Genomic DNA, 21480 nt, shown 5'->3' on the forward strand with positions numbered 1-21480 from the left:
ATTTTCAAAGCCATACCGTTGTATAGGTTTGTTTACCACAGGACGTGTCCCCTTCCTCAAGGTGATGGGCAAGTCCTCTGTCGTCTCTGAATCAGTTTTGGACTCTCCAGAAAATACCATCACTGCCTCGTGTCTCATTTTGAACCTCTGCTTGTTGCTCCCCCTGGATCTGCTGCTCCCCTGAACTTTCCTTCTTGTATACACTAGAAGATTTTGTTCCTCATGTGGCCTAGGCCACCTTCTCTGCGCCTCAGCTGCCGTCGTAGAGATAGAATCTGGTGCCACAGAGATAGGAATAGAGCCAACAAAAAATCTGGTCCGGGTTGCATCATGAGCATTCTGTTGAACAGACTGCTCCTCAACTTGCTCCCCCTCTTGACCATGCTGTATAGGTTGCAGCTGGTCAAGTCCCTCAAATAGAACACTTAGATCAGTCTTCTCTCCATAAAATGGCTCGGATTCTCTGAACGTGACATCCATACTTACAAATGTGCGTCTCTCTGACGGACACCAACATCGGTAACCCTGCTGGCTAGATGGATACCCAATGAAGATGCATTTTACAGCCCTCGGATCCAACTTTCCCACTGATGGCCCATGATCCCTGACAAAACAAACGCATCCAAATAGTTTCGGGGGCACTACAATTTGTTCTCCCCCAACAGCATTTCACAAGGAGACTTCATACCCAATACTCTTGATGGTGTGCGGTTGATCAAATATGTAGCGGTCATCACAGCTTCACTCCAAAGGAATTTTGGAACATTCATGGTGAACATCAATGACCGAGCTATCTCTAGTATGTGCCTATTTTTTCTCTCTGCTACACCATTCTGAGGCGGAGTGTCTGGACATGATGTCTGGTGTAGAATCCGATGCTCTGACAAGAAGGTCCCAAAGACTTGGTTCACATATTCAATACCGTTATCGGTCCGTATCACTTGCACCTGCACCTTGAACTGATTCTTCACATAGGCATAGAAATTTTTGAAACATTGGAAGACTTCATCCTTGTGCTTCATGAGATAAATCCAAGTCATGCGTGAGTAACAGTCAATAAAGGTCACAAAGTACTTCATGTTGCTAATAGACACAACAGGACATGTCCACACATCTGAATGAACAAGCATGAAAGGTGTGATGCTCCTCAATCCTTTACTAACATACGGCACCCTCGTGTGCTTTGCCCACTCACAAGCATCACACTTTAACTTATTCTTATCCACTCCTTTCATCATATCAGGAAACACCTTGTACATCTTATCAAATGATATATGCCCCATTCTACAATGTTGTGTCATTGCCATAGTTTCCTTTTCTCCAAACATTGCTACGAACATCGAGTTGTCCATCTGGCCGAGTCCCTCACGATCCATGTACCACAATCCTCTATGTCTGGTTCCAGTCCCAATCTTCTGGCCCGTCACACGATCTCGGATCACACATCTAGCTCTATTCAGAAGTATCTCGCAGTCTTGCTGGTCGATAAGAGCACTCAATGACACAAGGTTCACGGGAAACGCAGGGACATACAAGACTGAAGACAATCTGATTTTTGGTGTACATTTCACTGATCCCATCCCTTTGATAGGCCGAGCAGTGCCATCAGCAGTTTGTATCGTTTCCTCGTGTGTGGGAGAATATGAACTATATAGTTCAAACTCCTTTGAATTTCCAGTTACGTGTTTAGATGCCCCAGAGTCTAACACCCACTCTGAATTGGTGCCATGAACAGCTACGGATGCCCTTTCAGCAACAACTTCACTTGCGTACAAACAAACTTGTTTGTCCTCCTGACTGACTTGCTTGATCTCATCCTGCAAGAACGATGTTTTGTCCATCTTCATTACCATCATCTGGAACTGCTCCAACAGTTGCCTACATTTCTTTTCTTCACAGCCACTGCGTGCCACAACCTCCAATATCTCTGCAACTAACGACAACACTTGTAGATTCTTCGTGTTGACACTCGATCCCATTGAATTCCATCTCTGAACTTCCATAAAATTCCCTTCAATCTTCTCCTTCCCAGTTGCAGCCACTGCCTCCACTTCCTTGACCTGAAGCAGCTCAACCACACCTCGCTGTTTTTTCCCGACAGCCTCATCATGCCATGTCTGGACCTTCCCCCTGCATTCCATCTCCTGCACTGTCCTTGCCCTCACTGCCTCGAGAGAGTCCTTGGCAGAATAAAGGGGCGTGCACTGCACCATCTCCTCCTCCATGCTGCTAGCGACGGTCAACCTTGCTGTGCCGCCGTACATCACCTCACCACTACGCCATGCTTCCTCGCTGCCTGGCGCCGCCCCCGCGCCTCCTGCGCATCGCCAAAGCCTCTTGCAAGCCGCCGGTGCACCACCCAGTGCCACCGCTGCTGCAGCCTCACACGCGCCCGCACCTCGTCCTGTGCCTCCCAGCGCCGCCGCTGCAGCCTGCACGCGCCGCCAAGACCCATACTGGCCGCACCAGACTCACGCACATGAAATCGTGGGGGTCACCTCAGGAACCGCCGCCGCCGGTGGCTCTGATACCATGTGGAACAAGGCCTCACCTAGGGCAGAGGGCTTATGGATTTCGTGGTCTGTGGTGTGGCGGCTGCAGTTCTTGGGGAGGACGGGAGAGAGAGCAGGAAGAAAAACCCTTCGTTTAGGCTACTTAATGGGCCTTGAGCCAGCATGGGCCAACTATATCCAACATATCTATTCCTAAAAAACGTCTAGATACATGTAATATTTCGACAAGAATTATGAAACGGAGTGAGTATATATTAAGAAATTGATATTTATCAAAGTCTTAGCAAAACATAGTATGCCTTATATTATTGAAAGAAGGGGGTATTGTTTGCAGGATGGGATATTGGTTTTTTCAACATATCCATACAATCTATAGAAACAAAAGACGTTATTTATTTATTTTCTTTGTTTTTTCATGTCTATGTGCACTCTCGATGGCTTGAGTTTGAGTAGTTCCATAATCAACGAGATATTAATTACCCTTTTTTCATCTGTGATTTTCTCTCTTCTGGATTGATTTGTCATTATTTTCTTTCCATGCCATTGGAGCATATATCTTGTCAGTCATACCATGTTTAATATACACTGCATTAGAACATTTATCATTATTACTACCTCTGTTTCTACATACAATATGTTCTAGCTTTTTTTCCAAGTCAAACTTTTAAAATTTTGACCACTTTATAGAAAAATGTATTTGGAGCACTCCATGAACAAATCATGAGTCTTGGTAATCACTTCTCTAGATCTAGTTTTTCTTCACAACCGTCGCTTCACTGTTTATCACTTCATCCGGAGGTGGAGCCAGGCCTCAGGCAACAAGGCCCATGACCTAGGGCTTGGATTTTTCTTCGCCTTATGTTCTACTCTCCGTCCTAAATAAGTGACTTGGATTTGTATAGATTTCTATATAAATTGTTGCTTTGGTCTGGGGTTAGATTGAATCCTGACTCCGCCACTCGTTTCATCTTGTTCTAAGTTCGGCTAGGTCTTTTCACACCGCTCGAAATCTTCCCGTTAGGCAAGGCAAAGGGAAACCTGGCCTCTCTAGATCTAGGATCCGAAGGTTAGAGATAGTTTTTTTGTTATAGTAAAATAAATCTCCTACGAGGGCTGAGCTATAAACTTTACGTGGCAACGATCAAATCAACATTTTTTTTACTCTGGTCAACATGTCTTCATGCTATAGTCAAATTGGTGGACCATGGACTTTTGTCATGAACCCCTATCCTATATGAACCCCTCCATGTGGGCTTGTATCATTCACTCTCAACTTGGATAAATTCAAGGGAAGAGGGCTATTAAGATTCCAAGACTTGTCCAGCTCAAACTCGAAGGAAAGGGATCGGGAATTTTCCGCAATGGGCGAATGCCTGACGGAGCAATGCCGCGTGGAGGTGGAAGGCCTACGGGTCGTCAACTTCTTTTCTTGAAGAAGAAACAGTGACGATATCTGAGGAATAAGCATCAGATAACTCTGTGCCAGCAGCCGCGGTAAGACAAATGATGCAAGTGTTATCCGAAATGATTGGGCGTAAATCATCTGTAGGTGGCTTTTTTCCGGAGGGTATCATTACCTCACTACTCAAAAAGATGCGTTTAGTATGAATTGGAGACAGCCCTGAAGGATCTCTCGACAAGTGATTTGGAAAGACATATTCAGTCTGAACACTTGGCTAACGATACCCTTGAAGTCAATCTTAACATAGGACCAGCTCGCACCCTCAAGGTCGGTCGAACCTATTAAAAAACATCGATGTGTCAACCTTGTCCAAGTATACAACGGCCTTCACTATAAGACCGTTGTATATGCCTACTTTACGTATTGTACAGTCGAGCATTGGTACCTCGTATACTAGATGTTTTTTGACGACGACAACGGATTCGGACTCCATAAAGAAACATTTTAGACCAAACTCGTAGCTCTGGATCCTTGGGATTTCCTGATAAATACGTTCTTTGAGTTATTTGCAAGTGTCTGTTTTTTTTAGGATTTGCCATGCACAATGGCGAAGCGAGGACTTTATTAAGCCCAGGGCCATTGATTCAAATCATTAAAACTGCCAAGCAAGACCGGCCAAATCGTGAAATCGCAAAAGAAAAACAAAACAAATTCTACGGGTACGCCTGTCCGGTACCGTTTTTGGTGGAGGGTACGGGTTTGGGTGAGCTCTACCCTCCGAGTGCCATCCCTAGTCCTATTGGCCGGTCCCATATGTGCATCGTTCTTGTCTCGTATTTGCACAAATGCACAATGTTTGTTCCGTAGGTGTGTCGTGTAATCGTGTCCTTTTCATGGGGTGCAAACGGTTGTATTGGGTTAGCGGTTTTATCGACCAAGGGTCTTTATTTGATTTGTATGATTGAAACCCACACTATTTTTTCTAAGGAATTGGTTTTTTGCACAACAACATTATTTTCCCTAAGGACGTATTTTTTGCACAACAACACTTGCTACACAAATTTCATTTACTCCAACCTCTTGATACAATTCAAACAAATTTTGATAAAAACTCAATCAGCGCAGATAATGTGACATTGTAATAACGTGTATTTTGTTCCTATGGTTTTAGTGTCATGCAAAAAACAATAATTTAAGAGCCCATATGCCTGCAAAAAATAACGAAAGAGACGAGAGATAAGTGTAAAACCCGCGTAGAGAGCAGAGACTGCAGTATTTTGAGGGGGAAAGGCGGCAAAAGATGCCGAAAACAGGTAGGGATTTTGCCATGTCACGGATCCGCGCCACAACGCATCTCGCCCGTCCAGCCCAAGCAGCGCCGAACGCCTCGTAGCCCCCCACGTCACCGATCCGCGGCACCTACCCTTCGACCAATCAGCGGCCACCCCCTCCCCATTATAAAATCCAACGCACCACCCGTTTCCTTCTCCACACAATCCCCCAGCGCGTCGCAACAGAAATTCCCCAATCCCCTCGCCCACGCAATCCCCACCACCACCTACTCCAAAATCTCCCATGGCGCCCAAGGCCGAGAAGAAGCCGGCGGCGAAGAAGCCAGCGGAGGAGGAGCCCGCGGTCGAGAAGGCCGAGAAGGCCCCCGCGGGGAAGAAGCCCAAGGCCGAGAAGCGGCTGCCGGCGGGGAAGACCGCCGCCAAGGAGGGCGGCGTCGACAAGAAGGCGAAGAAGAAGTCCAAGAAGAGCGTCGAGACCTACAAGATCTACATCTTCAAGGTGCTCAAGCAGGTGCACCCGGACATCGGCATCTCCTCCAAGGCCATGTCCATCATGAACTCCTTCATCAACGACATCTTTGAGAAGTTGGCCGGTGAGTCCGCCAAGCTTGCCCGCTACAACAAGAAGCCCACCATCACCTCCCGGGAGATCCAGACCTCCGTCCGTCTCGTCCTCCCCGGTGAGCTCGCCAAGCACGCCGTGTCCGAGGGCACCAAGGCCGTCACCAAGTTCACCTCGTCTTAAGTTTGCTTTTGGTAGCCTTGATCCCTGTGGTGGATCTGTTTATCTAGGAAAATGAGTAGTATTAGTTATTTGTGGAAATCAATGGACGATGGTCGCTATCATGTATTGTTCTTCTTTGTAAGAAAGAAACTTCAGTGCTGATGCTTTTGCCTGTTGCGTTTCAGATATGTTCTGATCTCTGTGTACTGCTGTGAATGTGTTCCCTCTATGATTATATATGATTCTCTGGAACTTTGCTTTTGTGCATCTGCTTTCTGAACTGTGGCGTCGAACGAACTTCTGTGGAGTTTTGTCAATCTTGCCTTGTACTCTTGCAGTCTTGCCAAGATGACATTTCATTCTTGACATCTGCCATGGTCAGTGGAGTAATTCCCTGTCTTCAGCCTCCAGGCTCTTTATTGTTTTGTTTGAGATAGCTGCAGCAATACAGGTGCTCATGAAATACCTTTTCATCTTGACATGCATATGCGTTTCATGGAACTGTGCTGTTGTACACCTGTGCTTGCTGGTTCCTGGTTAACGTGTATGTATCGGTTTTTGAATAACTCTTTTGCATGCATACAAATAAACGGCATAACCTCACAAGTCACAGATGCTCAACGGTGCTGTGTGCTAATTCCCACTGATTGCATGCCATATGTGTTTAATCTGGAGTATTTGATTAGAAGTGGCAGTAACATCCATATCCAATGTAACTTAGCTACCTGTTCTCACAATTACATGGAGCAAATCTTACTGGAAGTAATCACCCTATATGATGGGATCACTGCCTTTGTTTAGTGACATGCAGATGGACGGCAAATTTAAGTGCTAAAATGAACTGTAATGATTTAGTTGTATTTTGCTGAACCTGTGATTTTCAAGTGCTACAGGGCCAAGTTTTTCTTTCAGCAGAGCTCCAAACCTGTTAAAAGAACTGGGGGCTTTCTGCTAGCTCTTTTGGCTTGATGCAGGTCACAGCTTCTAGTTTGCATCAGCGTGGACATGGTGATAGTTACTCCAGTTTCTTGGTGCTTGCAATAAGCATGTGCCTCGTCATCACACGCTGACTGTAATTGCTTTTGAACAGGTCTCTTTCCGAAGCCAAATGCCACCGCAAATTCATCATTGGACGATGGTGGCCTTCTTACATACATGGGAAATTTACCCGATAATGGCGAGAACAAGTTGTGGTTTCTACCGCCTGTTGTTTGTTTCGTCCACTATTTTCTCCTCCATTCAATATTGTCATGTGGCTGTTTATTGAAATTTTAAGTCCAGGAGGGTAACTCTTTGCCATTGATTTGACAAATAAATGTTCAATGTTGTCTCTGCACAGAGTGATCGAAGATGTGGATGAATTTCCGTTTCACTGTCACCCATGTGTTCATGAGGATCTGCTATTCATAGTTTCCCATGGTGCACTCCGTTGCTCAGTGCCAACTGTCGAATCAAATTGCTTGCAGCTAAATGGGAGGGTTTCAGTCATTGTAAGCATTAAACCTTACATCACTGTCTCGTTCTGTGCTATTGTGCACCTGGCTTTTGCTAGTTTCTGAAACTTTTATGTTCTCTGCTACTCAAATAGGTCTGCACTGGGGTGTGGAACTAATTCATGCAAACGGACCTTCGAGCAGAATCAATCTTGTTTGGACGTTTGCTAAGAAGGATTTGCAGTCTAATGAACATGCATTTTGCGTACAGCACAGTATACTTGCTCACTGTTCATACCTGCCATTGGCAGCACTAATATGTGTGGAACGCTAGCCCTGTTGCCTTGCCTGCAGTGATAGAGGTATGGAAAACATTTTGGATTGATGTTATGTCTTGGTTTTGAATGTCTTCTGCATGCAGATACAAACAGCCTGTGAATTGTAGATTATGCTGAATATACTTTTGAAGAGCTAATTTTTGCATTTTCTTGTACTACGTCCATTTGACGTGCTAGTACTACATAACTGGACTAATAGACTTGCCTGTAGGCCCCTGATAGTTTCTTCTGATATACGTGCAGCAATACAGCAATACAGGTGCTCAGATGAAATACCTTTTCATCTTGACTTGTATCTTATTTTGTGTAACTGTGCTTTTGTACGCTTGTGCTTGCTAGTTCCAGCTTAACTGTCTTGGTTTCGAATGCCTTCTTTTGCATGCTTACAATAAACAGCATCTGCATTTTAGATTATGGTGTAACTGTTAGTTCTCCCAAATACACATTGGGAGAATCTTGCTGGAAATAACCATGTTATATGATAAAATTATTCTCTGTTGAGTGAAACAGAAGGAAGACAAATTTCAGTGTAATTAGAATGAATTGTAACGATTTAGTTGTACTGTGCCAAAGTCGTTATTCGGTGCTGCAGGGCCAAGTTCTTTCAATAGAGCTCCAAACCTTTTAGGAACTGGGGCTTTCTGTTCGCCTTCCTTGGCTAGACGCACTTCAGAACTTCTAATCTGCATCAAGCTTGAACATGGTGTTTTCTACTCCAATTTCTTGGTGCTTGGAAGAAGCATCTGCTCCCTTAAAGCGTATGCTTACCACAACTGTTCCTTAACAGGTCTCTTTCTGAAGCCAGTTACACCACGACCCCTTATACTCTGGACAACGGTGGCCTTACTTGTAGACTTGGGACATTTGCAGAAAAGTTCTGACTGTGACCGCCCCTGTTGTTTCTTGGGTAAATTCTCTTCTTCTCCATTCAGTGTTGAGACGTAACTATTTATTCGATATTTCTACATGCAGAAGTAGTCATTAATTGGTGAACCTGCCGAGTTCTTCCTGTGCAGTCTAGGTAAGTTCATGGAAGCAGTGAATTAAAATGTACAGTGTTATGTTGTGTGAGTTCACTCTTGATCGTTCCCCTTGTACCCTGTCCAACATTGCCTGGCATGGTGTGCTAGATCCTGTAGCAGAATTTCTGGACGTCTGATCTGAGTGAGGGTGGTCCTTGGATGCCATCAGTGCCAACTGTTGAATCAAATTGTTTCCATGTACACGAGAAGATCTCAGTCATTCTAGGTAGCATTAAACATAGTTACAACTTCCAGCAGCGTCTTACCATCCTGATCATCAATCCACCCCACCTGGCCCGACCTGATGGTCCAGATTTACAGTAACAATTTAAGTCCATTGGCATTTCTAATTGCAAGTTTTCAGCACACAACCCCATAGCAATCATGAATGCACCTCAAAACGTGCCTCGCATAATTTCTTGATTGTTTGAACCTTGTACGAAATAGAGCATACTGAAGAAATAAATTTCCACTGTACTGAAGCAAGACGCTGTCCTCGGCTTGCAATCGGAATGCACCAGACTTGAGTCCAAGGCTCCAAGCAGAGCAGGAGGAGCTCCCACACCACATGCTTTCTGTGGCCTGAGAGACATTGTGCGACACCTTGAGTCGTCGTTCACCAATGGTTCTGATAGTCCAACTTTTTGCTGAGACGTGGAGCGAGTTCAGATCAGGAGCTGGCAGTGTTAGTTCGTTTGCAGGCAGCAGAGAAGGTAGATTAGATCGGAGAGAGGGAGCTAGCTGTGTGCGCTGCACGGGCAAAGCTAGACGAGGAGCTCTAAACATCTTAACCAGGGGGGCAAAACACCGGGGCCGAAAAACATCTAAACTAGATGCAGATCAGTGCACTTTCGAAGCAAGGAAACACAAGACAACACTTCAGCGAGTACCACAATTCTCCCAAGAGAAACACTATCACGACGAGACCACGGAGTTCAGGGATCCGCGAGAAGGGGAAACCAAAGCAACGGAGCAGAGTTGCACGGCCCGTCACTGCAGCTGCGCAAGTCTAGGCGCGCTCACACACAGACACACACACTGTTACTGTAGTTAAACACACGGCTAGCTAGGCACGGCGGTACGCTACTTGGCGAAGCCGAAGCAGGAGCAGCCCTGGGCAGTGTTGTCGGGGATGGCCGGCGTCATGCCTTTCCCCTTGTTGGTGTCGATCTTCTCCAGCAGCGCCACCACCTCGGCCATCTCCGGCCTGTTGTCCGGCTTCCCGTCCCAGCACCGCGCCATGATCTCCGACAGCGTCCTCGGGCAGCACCTCGGTATGTCCGGCCTGATACCCTGCCAAATGCCACACCAATATCCCATGATCAGACCGTTGATCAGGTCGACGCAGCGGTTCAAAGACATTGCTCGGCATGACCGACCAGCTTGACGACGTGGTAGGCGATGTCGGCGATGCTGTAGTTGGGGTAGGCCATGTTGCAGCAGAAGGTCTCCCAGAGCAGGACGCCGAAGCTGTAGACGTCGCACTTGTGGTCGTAGGGGCGGCCCTCCAGCACCTCTGGCGCCATGTACCCCAGCGTCCCCGTCTGCCCCGTCATGTTGTTCTCGTTGTCCTGCGCCTCCACGCGCGCCACGCCGAAGTCGGCGATCCTCACCGTCGACTTCTTCTTGTTTAGCAGCATGTTCTCCGCCTTCACGTCCCGGTGCACGATCTTCTTCGAGTGCAGGTAGCACAGCCTTCATTCATCATCCCCAATCCACATCCATCAGTCTACTGTTTGCTATATATGCATGTGCTTGCTCAGATGCTTACCCTCTGGCAATGTCGAGCGCGATCTGGACGACCTTCTTGTAGGGCAGCTTCTTGTCGCGGTGGTTGTACAGGAACGTCTTCAGGGTGCCGCCGTGCTGGTACTCCACCACCACCACGCAGCAGCGCTGCCCCGGCCCGCTGCTGCCTTTTGACCCCGGGAGCTTCAGCTGGGACGTCCCCATGGACGCGCCCACGAACTGCACGCATACAACCAAATGATTGTAGATTTCACCAATTAATTGACCAGAATGTATGCAACAATGGTATATATATATATGTACCCTGGTGACATTGGGATGATCGAGCTTCTGCCAGACGGCCACCTCCTTCTCGAAGGCCTCCCGGTGCTTCGTCTCCTGGCCTTCCTGGCCCCAGTCCAACACCTTCACTGCATCATACTCCATGTAAAGTGCTACTGTATTCATTTGAACAGCACAGTTTATTTCATAGGATGCTTTGAGATCCTACAAATCACAAATTTGGAAGCGTATATAGATGTCTAGTAAGATCTTACATCTTTTTATTACCATGTCTTTTTTGCCAAAAATAAAAGAGAAACCACACATTTGGAAGCGACAGGTATCTAGTGAGATCTGACATTTTCATTATGACAATGTCTTTTTGCCAAAACAAGAGGAACCCAGAAATAGGAAGATCTTACATCTTTTGTATTAGCAACTCTTCTGCCAAAACAAAAGGAAATCACAAATCTGGAAGCATTATATTAGCATCCCATTAATCTTCTCTGGTTCCTTTTCGCCCTATGCAGCCCTCCCCCCTCTCTCCTTCAAACCTTAGACATGACTTGGAACGTGTTGCCACGGCCGCCACAAAAGCCGCATAGCCCCTGCACCCACGGACACAAACAGGCTAGGGCATCACAAAATTCCCCTCATGTCATCATTTACAACGGCTGCTATACCTTTATCATGACATCCAACCATGTCGCTAGCGCACCAATATGGTTACCCAGTAAACCCGCATACCCCCGCGTCCACAGACACCAACAAGCTAGGGTTCCGCAAAATTCCCTGAGACGTCATCACCCACAACGGCTGCTACCTTTATTCTGACATCCTACCATGTCGTTAGCGTACCAGTATGGTTACCCTATCCACCTTCCCCGCTCCCGTCCACCCCCACACGTGTGCACATACACAAATTGAATTGCGTAAAGCGACATGTATCCCCACAACCGCGCTAGCGACAAAAGGTACCACGTGAAATTACTATGTGACGCCATCGACCTTGCGCCCACCAATTGTCGCCACACGACTTCCATCCTCCTTGTATTCCTCCACCATCAACACCCCCGTGCCGACTAGTAACACCAACGGCCATGTGCCTCCTCACTAGCGTCAGCAAGATCTCCTTAAAAATTCCCTGAGACGTGCCTCCAATCACAAATCGCTCTTCACTTCCGTACGTGCAGGTACCAATGGATGATGGCGTAACCGCCGCCGCCAGCCTATGAAGGGCGTCGTAGGATTCCTACGTGCAAACTTTACAACTTTTTTGTCAAAAAGTCAAAACCCAAATCGACATGCAGTGTTGAACAGGGAAGGAGCTGCGAAGGAAAAAGGCTGCCTAAATCCCGTTTTGACTGGCAAGATCTGATGGCCCGGATGGCAAAGCGGGTTGTTCTCTTCTCTCTGACGACGAGGACAGAACAGAATGACAGATACACATATATACAGGCGATGGAGGCGAGGCTAGCGTGTATATGTAGGCGCGCTTACCTGCGACGTCGTTGCCGTCGTAGGTGCCGCGGTAGACGACGCCGAAGGTGCCGCTGGCGACCTGGTTATCGATGTCGAGCTTGGCGAGGTCGATCTCCCACTCGAGGAGCTCCCGGCCCGGCTGCTGCTGCGGCGACGCGGCGCCGGCCCGCTGCTGCTCCAGCCACACCTTGGACCTCGTCTGCTCCAGCTCCACGTCCAGGTTGCTCAGGTCGATCTTGTCCGCCCTCACGTACACCTCCTTCTCCCCCGCCCGACTCACGCACGTGACCTCCCCGCCCCCGCCCCCGCCGCCGCTGCTGCTCCCGAAGCTCCGGCTCCGGGCGCCGCTGCTGCTCCCCGTCGTCGTACTCATCGAGTTCATCTTCTCGTCTCCCCCTTTTCCTCTCTCTCTTTGCCGACTAATTTCCCCCTTGCCGATCGACGCAGAAGAGACGCATAAATAAATCGTCCGCTTCCCTTTCTCTCTCTGCTCCAACTACGACCAAACGTCCGAAGAGAAACGGCCGGACATACTCAATGCATCTGCTGCCAAAATCCGGAGAGGTGAGGTGCTGGATCCGTCCATGAGATGGTGATGGAAGAATTCAACCCCCGCATGACGCCCTCCCACCCCTTTGGTAACGTAATGCCAATGCGGGATGCTCGGTCCTAATCTATCTATCTCCGGGCCACGACGCAAGCTCCGGCTCCGACCGACGGAGAGATCAGATGGGAACAAAGGGCGTAAATGACAAGGGGATCGACCGATGATTCATCACCCGCGCCACCGAAGAAGATGACGTAAACGGAGGAAGAAATGAATTGAATTTGGGGGGCAGAACAGAAAGGTGCTGTAAAAATCGAGTTAATTAACCAGAAGGAAGAAGAAGGCTAATGGGGATTAGCCCCTTCTTAGATGGATCAACCGAAAGGGAAAAAGAACCTACCCTGAAACAAAGCCATCCGCTGCGAGATCGATCCTTTTTTTAGGTCTGCCCGCGCCTCCTGTGATGTGAAGCGAGGGAAGGAAGGAAGGGGGGGTGTTAATTCTGGGATGCTTACTGCGAGGCAGGGGATGCAGAATTTGGAGACGCGGAACGTATGGATGACGGCAACGAGAAACGGAAAGGCCGGCCAGGGAAAACAGGAGAGGTCCGTTACTACTACTAGGCCGTTACTACTACTAGGCAATTAAGGAGTCTTGGGCTGGGCCTTGGCCTGGGCCCCGCTGCTCTGCTTCTCCCTGTTTTTCTCTGTTCTACGCTTCTACTGCTGTTCCTTCGTTTCATTCTGGTGACGATGATTGGTGACTGACGGTGATGTTAAAGATTCACTTGTTTTGGACGATTCGCCATTGCCAACGTCTCAGTTCTTTTTATTTTTTGACAGCCATGGTTACGATTCCGGTGATGATTTGTCGCGGGGCTGGTTTCCGTATTCTGTGAACCCGGGTACCCGGTGGCCGGTGCCGTTGGCCCATTCTACACAGCTGGTGTGTGTGTTACGAGACCGTTGCTGAAAACGCTCGCCTAGTCCGGCCCATTTTGTTTTGAGGCCCCAAGATGAAATTGAAAATGGGCTCAGAGTCTGAACTCACTTCAGAAATAGAGTGTCGAATTCTTCAGTTGGCTGCTCGGGAGTCACTTACCGCTTCGCCACTTCGTCTTGGCTCGCTGGCCGTTCATCTCCCATCGCACGACTCTGTTTGATGCTACCGCTTGAGGAAGCTATTTACTGTCCGACAAGAGTACTTTACCTTCAGTTCCTTTAACTTTTCCAGTAGTTACTTTTACCTTGTATTAGGTGGCTATAAATGCCGGATTCCTGAGCTGGGATGAACATCTCTCTTGTAATAGGGTTAAACCCTAGCCGCCGCATTGTTCTGTGGTTCTTGGCTATTACTTTCCTGTGCAATATAACTCGAAAATCACCACCAAAAATAGTATTTTGTGCTGCGAATTGCGCCTGTGTTTGTGTGATTCGATCGCCTGGCTCCTCATCACTACTCCAGGCGTTACAATGGTATTAGAGCGTACAACTAGGCCTCAGATCTGCAACTGAGATCTGTGAGGAAAGGGTTTGAAGACTAGTTCTTCTGTAAAATTCCGGATCCAAGCAGTTCCTGTTGGGATTTGGGGGAAGCGGACTTCAAGTTGGGAGATTCGAGAGTTTGGGTCAACACCTTGTCCACCTAGTAAAATTCCTTCTCTTTTCTGTCAATTTGGGAATGGGCGACAATACAAAATCCATGACTACTTCTGCTTTGGAGTTGGAATCCCTGCAGTTGGATATCAAAACTCTGCAGCGCCACCGGGAGGAAGACAAACAGGAGTTCTTGCAATTTAGTGAACCAGTTTCCACCAACCTCCAGAACATTCAGACTACCTTCTCTAGCATCCAAACAAGTCTGGACAAGCTCATCTCGTCTAGTGCTGCAATTATGTCTCGAGATCCTCGTAACAAAGAAAATCCTGCAGGTATAACCCCTGGTCTTTCTTCCAATGTCAATTTTCCTGTAGCTGGTAAGGATACTTTGGGCATGCCAGCTAGTTTTGGTCTGGGCTTAGGCACTTCTCCAGGACAAGGCAGCGTGAACTTTAATCTTTCCCTAAACATCTTACCCACCCCAATCAACCCCCCACCAAACCAAACCTACCCAACCACACCCCCAAATATAACCACTCCTACACCAAACCAACAAATCATACATCCCACCCAACACCCACACCCAACTAGTACAACTGTTATGCATGCCCAATTTGGTAGAGAACTTAATCTTGATGGTTCTCTCAAAACCCCCACTAGACCCCAGTCATTCCCTACCATCCTAAGCCCAAGAGTTGATCCTTTTTATCTACAACAAACCAGAACCTTTCAGCCTCACTATGCCATTGATAGTTCTGGTGAAGAGGAACATTATGAAAGAAGAACACCTGGCAGACAGGGCAGACAATCTCAGCAACTTGATACAGGCAGATTACTCTGGTCTGAAATCTCCCAAACTCAACCTCCTTGAATTTACTGGAGATGATGTGGATACTTGGATTGCTGTCATTGAGCAATATTTTGAAGCTACTCATCTTCCTTTGGACCAAAGAACTTCATTTGTCATATCATATTTGAAGGGCAGTGCGGCACAATGGTGGAGAGGTACAGGTTATGTGGCACTGCAATTACCTTGGCATAGGTTCTACAGATATTTGGGTGATAGATTTGCTGAGGCTTCAGTTTGTGATAATGTCAGAAATTTCCATTCATTGACACAGGCAGCTTCCTTATCTGCCTACATTGAGAAATTTGAAGCAGCTGTAACACTCATGCGCAGGAATAATCCAGCACTCCCCAATGACTATTATGTCAACAATTTCATTTCAGGATTACACCCATATATTCAACACCATCTTCAATGTCACAAACCTCAAGATATGCATGAGGCAATGTGGGTTGCTAGAAGATTGGAACACTCCCAAGTTCTTGTCAAACCTGTCCCAAATTCTCACCCACCAGCCAGAAGACAGGTTACCTTTGAACAGAAACTCCAAACATAGCTATTGTTATCCAGCAAGCTAAACTGAAAGGCATCTGCTACAAGTGTAGAGGTCCTTGGTCTCCTGGCCATAAACAGGTTTGCCCTATGAACCAAAAAGCTCAAGTTCATGCCTTACAGGTTACTGAAGAAGAAGAACCTGAAATTATATACATCACTGAGCATGATGATGAGGTTGAGGAGGTGGAAGTGACTGAAGATCCACCACTCAGAATTTCTATGCATGCCCTGTTGGGCTTAAATACTGCAATACACACAATTGTGCTGACTGTCAAAATTGGGGAAGTTACAGCACTTGCACTTATTGATAGTGGTAGTATAGCCACCTTTATGACACCTGAAATTGTAACTCAGGCAAACTGTACACTGTCAGCTAATAGGAAAATGAAAGTTATGGGGGCCAATGGAGAAGTACTCTGGACTGAATTCACTTCATGGAATTGTCCTTATACTATTCATGGAGAAGAATTACACTCTGATTTCATAATCCTGAACCTCAAAGGTTATGACTTGATATTGGCAGCTGACTGGATATTCCACCACAGCCCAGTGGTGCCGAATTCTAAACAGATGATAGTAAAAGTTACCACCGATAGAGGCACAATCACATTAATGGATGATACTTTACCCCTTGTTCCATCCAACAAACAGATTCACCACTTGGACCATAACAAACAAGACACTGTGTGTGGAGCAATTCTATATGTTAACAATCTGAATTTTGAACCAGCTGTTGTCTCTGCAACACCTGCTGCTCTGCAAGCTACAATTGAACAATACAAAGACCTCTTTGAACCCCCAGTAACACTTCCACCCAAGAGAAGAGGAGATCATACTATTCCCTGCACTCCTGATGCCAAGATCATCAATCAAAGGCCATACAGATTACCACATCACCAGCAAATTGCACTGGAAGCAATAATTGATGAGTTACTGAAAGCTGAAACTATCAGCCCCAGTTCTAGCCCATACTCTTCCCCTGCCATTTTGTTCATGAAGAAGGATGGCACCTGGATACCATGTGTGGACTATAGAAAGCTCAATTCTCAAACTGTCAAGAACAAGAGTATCCTATTCCTGTTATTGAAGCTCTTTTGGATGAATTACAAGGGGCCACTATATTCTCCAAAATTGATCTTCGTAGTGGGTATCACCAAATTAGAATGCATGAGCCAGATATAGAGAAAACTGCATTCTCCACTCATATGGGACACGGTGAATATGTGGCAATGCCATTTGGACTTACTAATGCTCCTGTCACATTCCAATTATTGATGAACACAGTTCTGGAAAAATACTTAAGGAAGTTTGCCTTAGTATTCTTTGATGAAATTCTGATATACAGTAGATCAGTGACAGAACACAAAGTTCATCTTCAACAAGTGTTTGACACCTTCAGAGCAAACAACCTCTATGCTAAACACTCTAAGTGTTCCTTTGGTCAGACAAAGATTGAATATGTTGGTCATATCATTTCTGGCCAAGGAGTAGCCACAGATCCTGTCAAGATTGCTGCTGTAGTTCAGTGGCCAGCACCTAAAAATACTAATGAATTAAGAAGCTTTCTGGGTTTAGCTGGCTATTACAGGAGGTTTGTTCAGCACTATGGCATTATTTGTGGACCCTTGTTCCAAGCTCTCAAAAAGGACAGCTTTACTTGGACTGTTGCTCAAGAAGACGCATTCCTTGCCATTAAGCAAAAATTGACTGAAGCACCAGTGCTAAGTATGCCAAAATTTTCCAAACCATTTATCCTAGAAGCAGATGCAAGTGGTTATGAAATATGGGCTGTGTTAATGCAGGAAGTCAGACCTATCTCTTTCTTTAGTAAAACTGTTGGACCTAAAGCTGCTGGCTTTTCTACTTATGACAAAGAAGCATTAGCTATCTTGGAGGCATTAAAGAAATGGAGACATTATTTTGCTGCCACTTCTCTGGACATCAGAACTGATCAAGAAAGCTTAAAACACATTCAGGAACAGAAAATCACACAAGGCATGCAACACAAGCTCCTGATTAAGTTGTTGGGATACAATTACACCATTGTGTACAAAAAAGACAGAGAGAATAGAGTGACATATGCACTTTCTAGAGTCAAATATTAAATCCACTCCCTTATTACTACTACTGACGTTCCTAATTGGGTTACTTCTGTGGTGGATAGCTATTCCACAGATGATAAGTGAAAATCCCTGATAGCACAGCTAGCAATCTGTCCTACTGCTTTACCCAACTATACTCTGAAAAATGGCATCCTTCGATATAAGACCAAGATTATCATTGTCCAATCTCCTGCTGTTAAGAAGATCTTGTTAACTTCTTTCCAAATTTCTGAACTTGGTGGTCATTCTGGGGAACGAGCTACTTATCAACGTTTGAAATTAGTATATTGGCCTGGCATGAAGCAAGATGTCATCAACTTTGTGAAAGAATGCCCTATTTGTCAGATTAACAAAGTGGAGCATCTTCCTTCCCCTGGCCTACTGCAACCACTTCCTGTTGCTGATTTTGCTTGGACACACAACAGCATGGACTTCATTGAGGGATTACCATTATCTAAAAACAAGGACATGATTTTGGTGGTTGTGGACATATTCACTAAATATTCACATTTTCTTTCTATGAAACATCCTATCACTGTGAAGCAAGTGGAAAAAGTCTTTACCGACAATGTATTCAAATTGCATGGACTGCCCTCTGTCATTGTGACAGGTCGAGATAGGATATTCACCAGCCACCTTTGGCAAGATCTGTTCAAATCTTTGGGTGTACAAGTGCACCTTAGTACTTCTTACCATCCTCAGACAGATGGCCAAACTGAACGAGTCAACCAATGCTTGGAGAATTATTTGAGGTGCATGACTTTCCAACAACCAAGGAAGTGGCACAGCTGGCTTCCTTATGCTGAATGGTGGTATAACACTACCTTCCACACTTCTTTGAAAATGACACCATTTCAAGCTCTGTATGGTTTTCCCCCATCTATGGTTGCTGCATCTATCACAGCTGAAACCAGAGCAGTGACTGCTCAATTGATCAAGGACAACTTGCTGAAGGCACAAGCTCGCATGAAGCTATATGCTGATCAACACAGAACTGAAAGAACTCTGGCGATTTGTGATATGGTGTACCTTAAACTCCAGCCCTACATGCATACATCACTTAGCTTACACCATCATCTCAAGCTTCACTCCAGATACTATGGACCCTTCCGTGTCCTTGAGCGTATTGGGGAAAACTTATAAACTGTTACTTCCAGATGGGTGCCAACTCCACCATGCTTTTCACATAAGTCAATTGAAGAAACATCTCGGTCCTCATGATGTGCCCACTCCTCATTTACCTCTCATCGATGCTAATGGTAATATCCTGATTGCACTGGAGGCTATTCTGGAGCGCAAATTAATTCCAAGGAAACAAGGTGATATCAGTGTTCCTGTTGTCCAGTGACTCATCAAATGGCTTAACCTTCCAACTGAAGCAGCAACTTGGGAAGACTCCTCATTCATTCAGAAGGTTTTTCCTGATTTTCAGCCTTGAGGACAAGTCTAGTCTCACTCCGAGGGAATTGTCAGGACCGGAGTCTGTACTCACTTCCAAAACAGAGTGTCGAATTCTTCAGTTAGATGGTCGGGAGTCACTTGCCGCTTCGCCACTTCGTCTTGGCTCGCTGACCGTTCATCCCGCATCGCACGGCTCTGTTTGAAGTTACCGCTTGAGGAAGCTATTTACCATCCGACAAGAGTACTTTACCTTCAGTTCCTTTAACTTTCCTAGTAGTTACTTTTACCTTGTATTAGGTGGCTATAAAAGCCGGATTCCTGAGCTGGGATGAGCATCTCTCTTGTAATCGGGTTAAACCCTAGCCGCAGCGTTGTTCTGTGGTTCTTGGCTATTACTTTCCTGTGCAATATAACTCAAAAATCTCCACCAAAAATAGCATTTTGTGCTGCGAATTGTGCCTGTGTTCGTGTGATTCGATCGCCTGGCTCCTCATCACTACTCCATGGGCTGCGAATGGCACGTGGTGGGCTTCGTGCCTGGCCCGACATGATTTGGCTCGGGCCGTCCCGTGCTATGGGCTGTGCTTTTTTCACGTGCCTTGGGCCGGCCTGAAAAAACTCGGCCTGATGGCCAGGACTATTCCCCACCCCCACCCCAAATCATCTATGTGCTGACGGTTCTCTCGCTGGCCATGTTCTTCTCCCCTCTAGTGCCGCCGCTGCCAGCAACCACGGGCCAACGTATTTCCTTTTCCCTCCATGAACCTCACATCTCTCTCCTTCTCTTCTAGTGTGGCTGCCACCAGCAACCGCCATCGTCGATAGTCACCTCTCCCAACATGTCCCTCCCTCTCAGCGTGTGCGGCGCCAGCAAGTAGAGGAGCAGGTAGAAGGCGCCGCTGGCAAAGACCGTCTGAGGTCTCGGAGTCTTCCCTGATCCCCTCGGGCCTGACCCCTCCCCGTTCCCTCGACTTGGTGACCAGGGTGCCAAATATCTATGGGTGTGTCCATATCTCAAGTGCCTGATGTTTTAAGCAACATGTTTTCTTCTTAGTCGATAGTATCCGAGCCACTCCCTTCTCTTTTGTTATGAATCTTAAAGAACAATGTACATCCAACGGCTGAACAATCAACTAATCCCTAACTAAAGTCATGTGATTTAGATATAGCTATTTGTGGAGAGATAATGGTGAGGATACTAGGACATAACTCTTTTTCTTTTTCTGCAAGTGGCTATTTGTGGAGAGATAATGGTGAGGATAATCTATACTACTAGGACATCATAGCTAGCATAGATACAATAAATAAAACCTATCAATGCATTCTACAACAACTCTAATGCATAAGAATTTAAAATAGGAATAACATGGGTTCATGGTCAAAGTGAATTTGCCTTGGTTAAGATTGTTGAAGCCTTCTTCTTAAGCGACACACAATCACTACAATCGCACTCCGAGTGATCTATCATAGAGAACAAATAACCAAATATAAATACACAGTTCACACAATTCGAATAACTCCAATTATAACTCCAAATGAACACCAAACACAAGTCCACATGAAATGCAATCAATAACAGTACTAATTTAACGTATAACTAGTATTACTTTAACCCTAAACAAAGTTCTAGGTCCTAGGGCTAAGACTAGACCCATGAAATGCAATCAATCAAACTGCTGAAAGCTGTGCAGTTTTTCTGCCGTGACAGACAATCGGTAGAGAGAGGGAGTTCTTACTGTGGGGAGGCAGGCGGCGATGGAAACGACGTGGGTGTGGTTGCCGTGGTTGGAGAAAATGCGAACGTCGAAAAAGGATCCTAGACGAAGAGGGCTGCGTCCTCGGTAGTCCTTGGGCCGGCAGCGGACAACCGAAACGGCAACGACGGTGGTTGATGGCGAGGCGACGAGGCTCATTGGCGCAAACTGATGATATCCTCATCTCCGCGTGGTCATGGCGAACGACGTGATGTGGCTGTCGTGGTCGGATACGTTTCTGGACGGCGACGGACAGAGCTCTGGGGCGCGGCGCCGGCATGGGGTCGGGGAATTGACGCGACCAACGTTGGACATTGTTCGCACAACCTTGTCACAAAGGTAGGAGAGGGTCACGGGAGTCTACTGGCAAAAAGAATTGATAAACGGACCTTCGGAGAGAGCTCACCTTCAACAATGGTGGCGGCGGCCGGCTGGGAAGGGCGACGACGGTACGAGATCT

At 46.5% G+C, this 21480-nt stretch overlaps 2 protein-coding genes and 1 long non-coding RNA gene across 4 annotated transcripts; 2 read left to right on the plus strand and 1 right to left on the minus strand.

Annotated features, from left to right (window-relative positions):
- The first annotated feature begins 5405 nt into the window (after nucleotides 1–5405).
- Nucleotides 5406–6192, plus strand: LOC100829959 (histone H2B.1). The gene has a single exon (XM_010231736.2). The coding sequence runs from the start codon at nucleotides 5491–5493 to the stop codon at nucleotides 5950–5952; it is 462 nt and encodes a 153-aa protein (XP_010230038.1). The 5' UTR covers nucleotides 5406–5490; the 3' UTR covers nucleotides 5953–6192.
- A 787-nt stretch (nucleotides 6193–6979) lies between these two features.
- LOC112270126 lies at nucleotides 6980–8858 on the plus strand. Its single transcript, XR_002962482.1, has 2 exons — nucleotides 6980–7421; nucleotides 7520–8858. It is a non-coding gene; the product is annotated as an uncharacterized LOC112270126 (long non-coding RNA).
- A 681-nt stretch (nucleotides 8859–9539) lies between these two features.
- Nucleotides 9540–16403, minus strand: LOC100829434 (serine/threonine-protein kinase STY13). 2 transcript variants are annotated; one of them, XM_024457855.1, is made up of 6 exons: nucleotides 16392–16403; nucleotides 12235–12478; nucleotides 10777–10883; nucleotides 10496–10692; nucleotides 10104–10419; nucleotides 9540–10017 (listed from the first exon to the last, which is right to left on the minus strand). In XM_024457855.1, exons 1-6 carry the CDS (start codon nucleotides 16401–16403, stop codon nucleotides 9808–9810), a joined length of 1086 nt encoding a protein of 361 aa, XP_024313623.1. In that variant the 3' UTR covers nucleotides 9540–9807. The 2 variants fall into 2 exon arrangements, with proteins under 2 accessions (XP_024313623.1, XP_014751976.1); XM_014896490.2 differs by lacking the exon at nucleotides 16392–16403 and having other exon boundaries at nucleotides 12235–12598.
- Between the last annotated feature and the right edge of the window lie 5077 nt (nucleotides 16404–21480).

Source organism: Brachypodium distachyon, chromosome 1, assembly GCF_000005505.3.
Source record: "Brachypodium distachyon strain Bd21 chromosome 1, Brachypodium_distachyon_v3.0, whole genome shotgun sequence".
Classification (NCBI taxonomy): Eukaryota; Viridiplantae; Streptophyta; class Magnoliopsida; order Poales; family Poaceae; genus Brachypodium; species Brachypodium distachyon.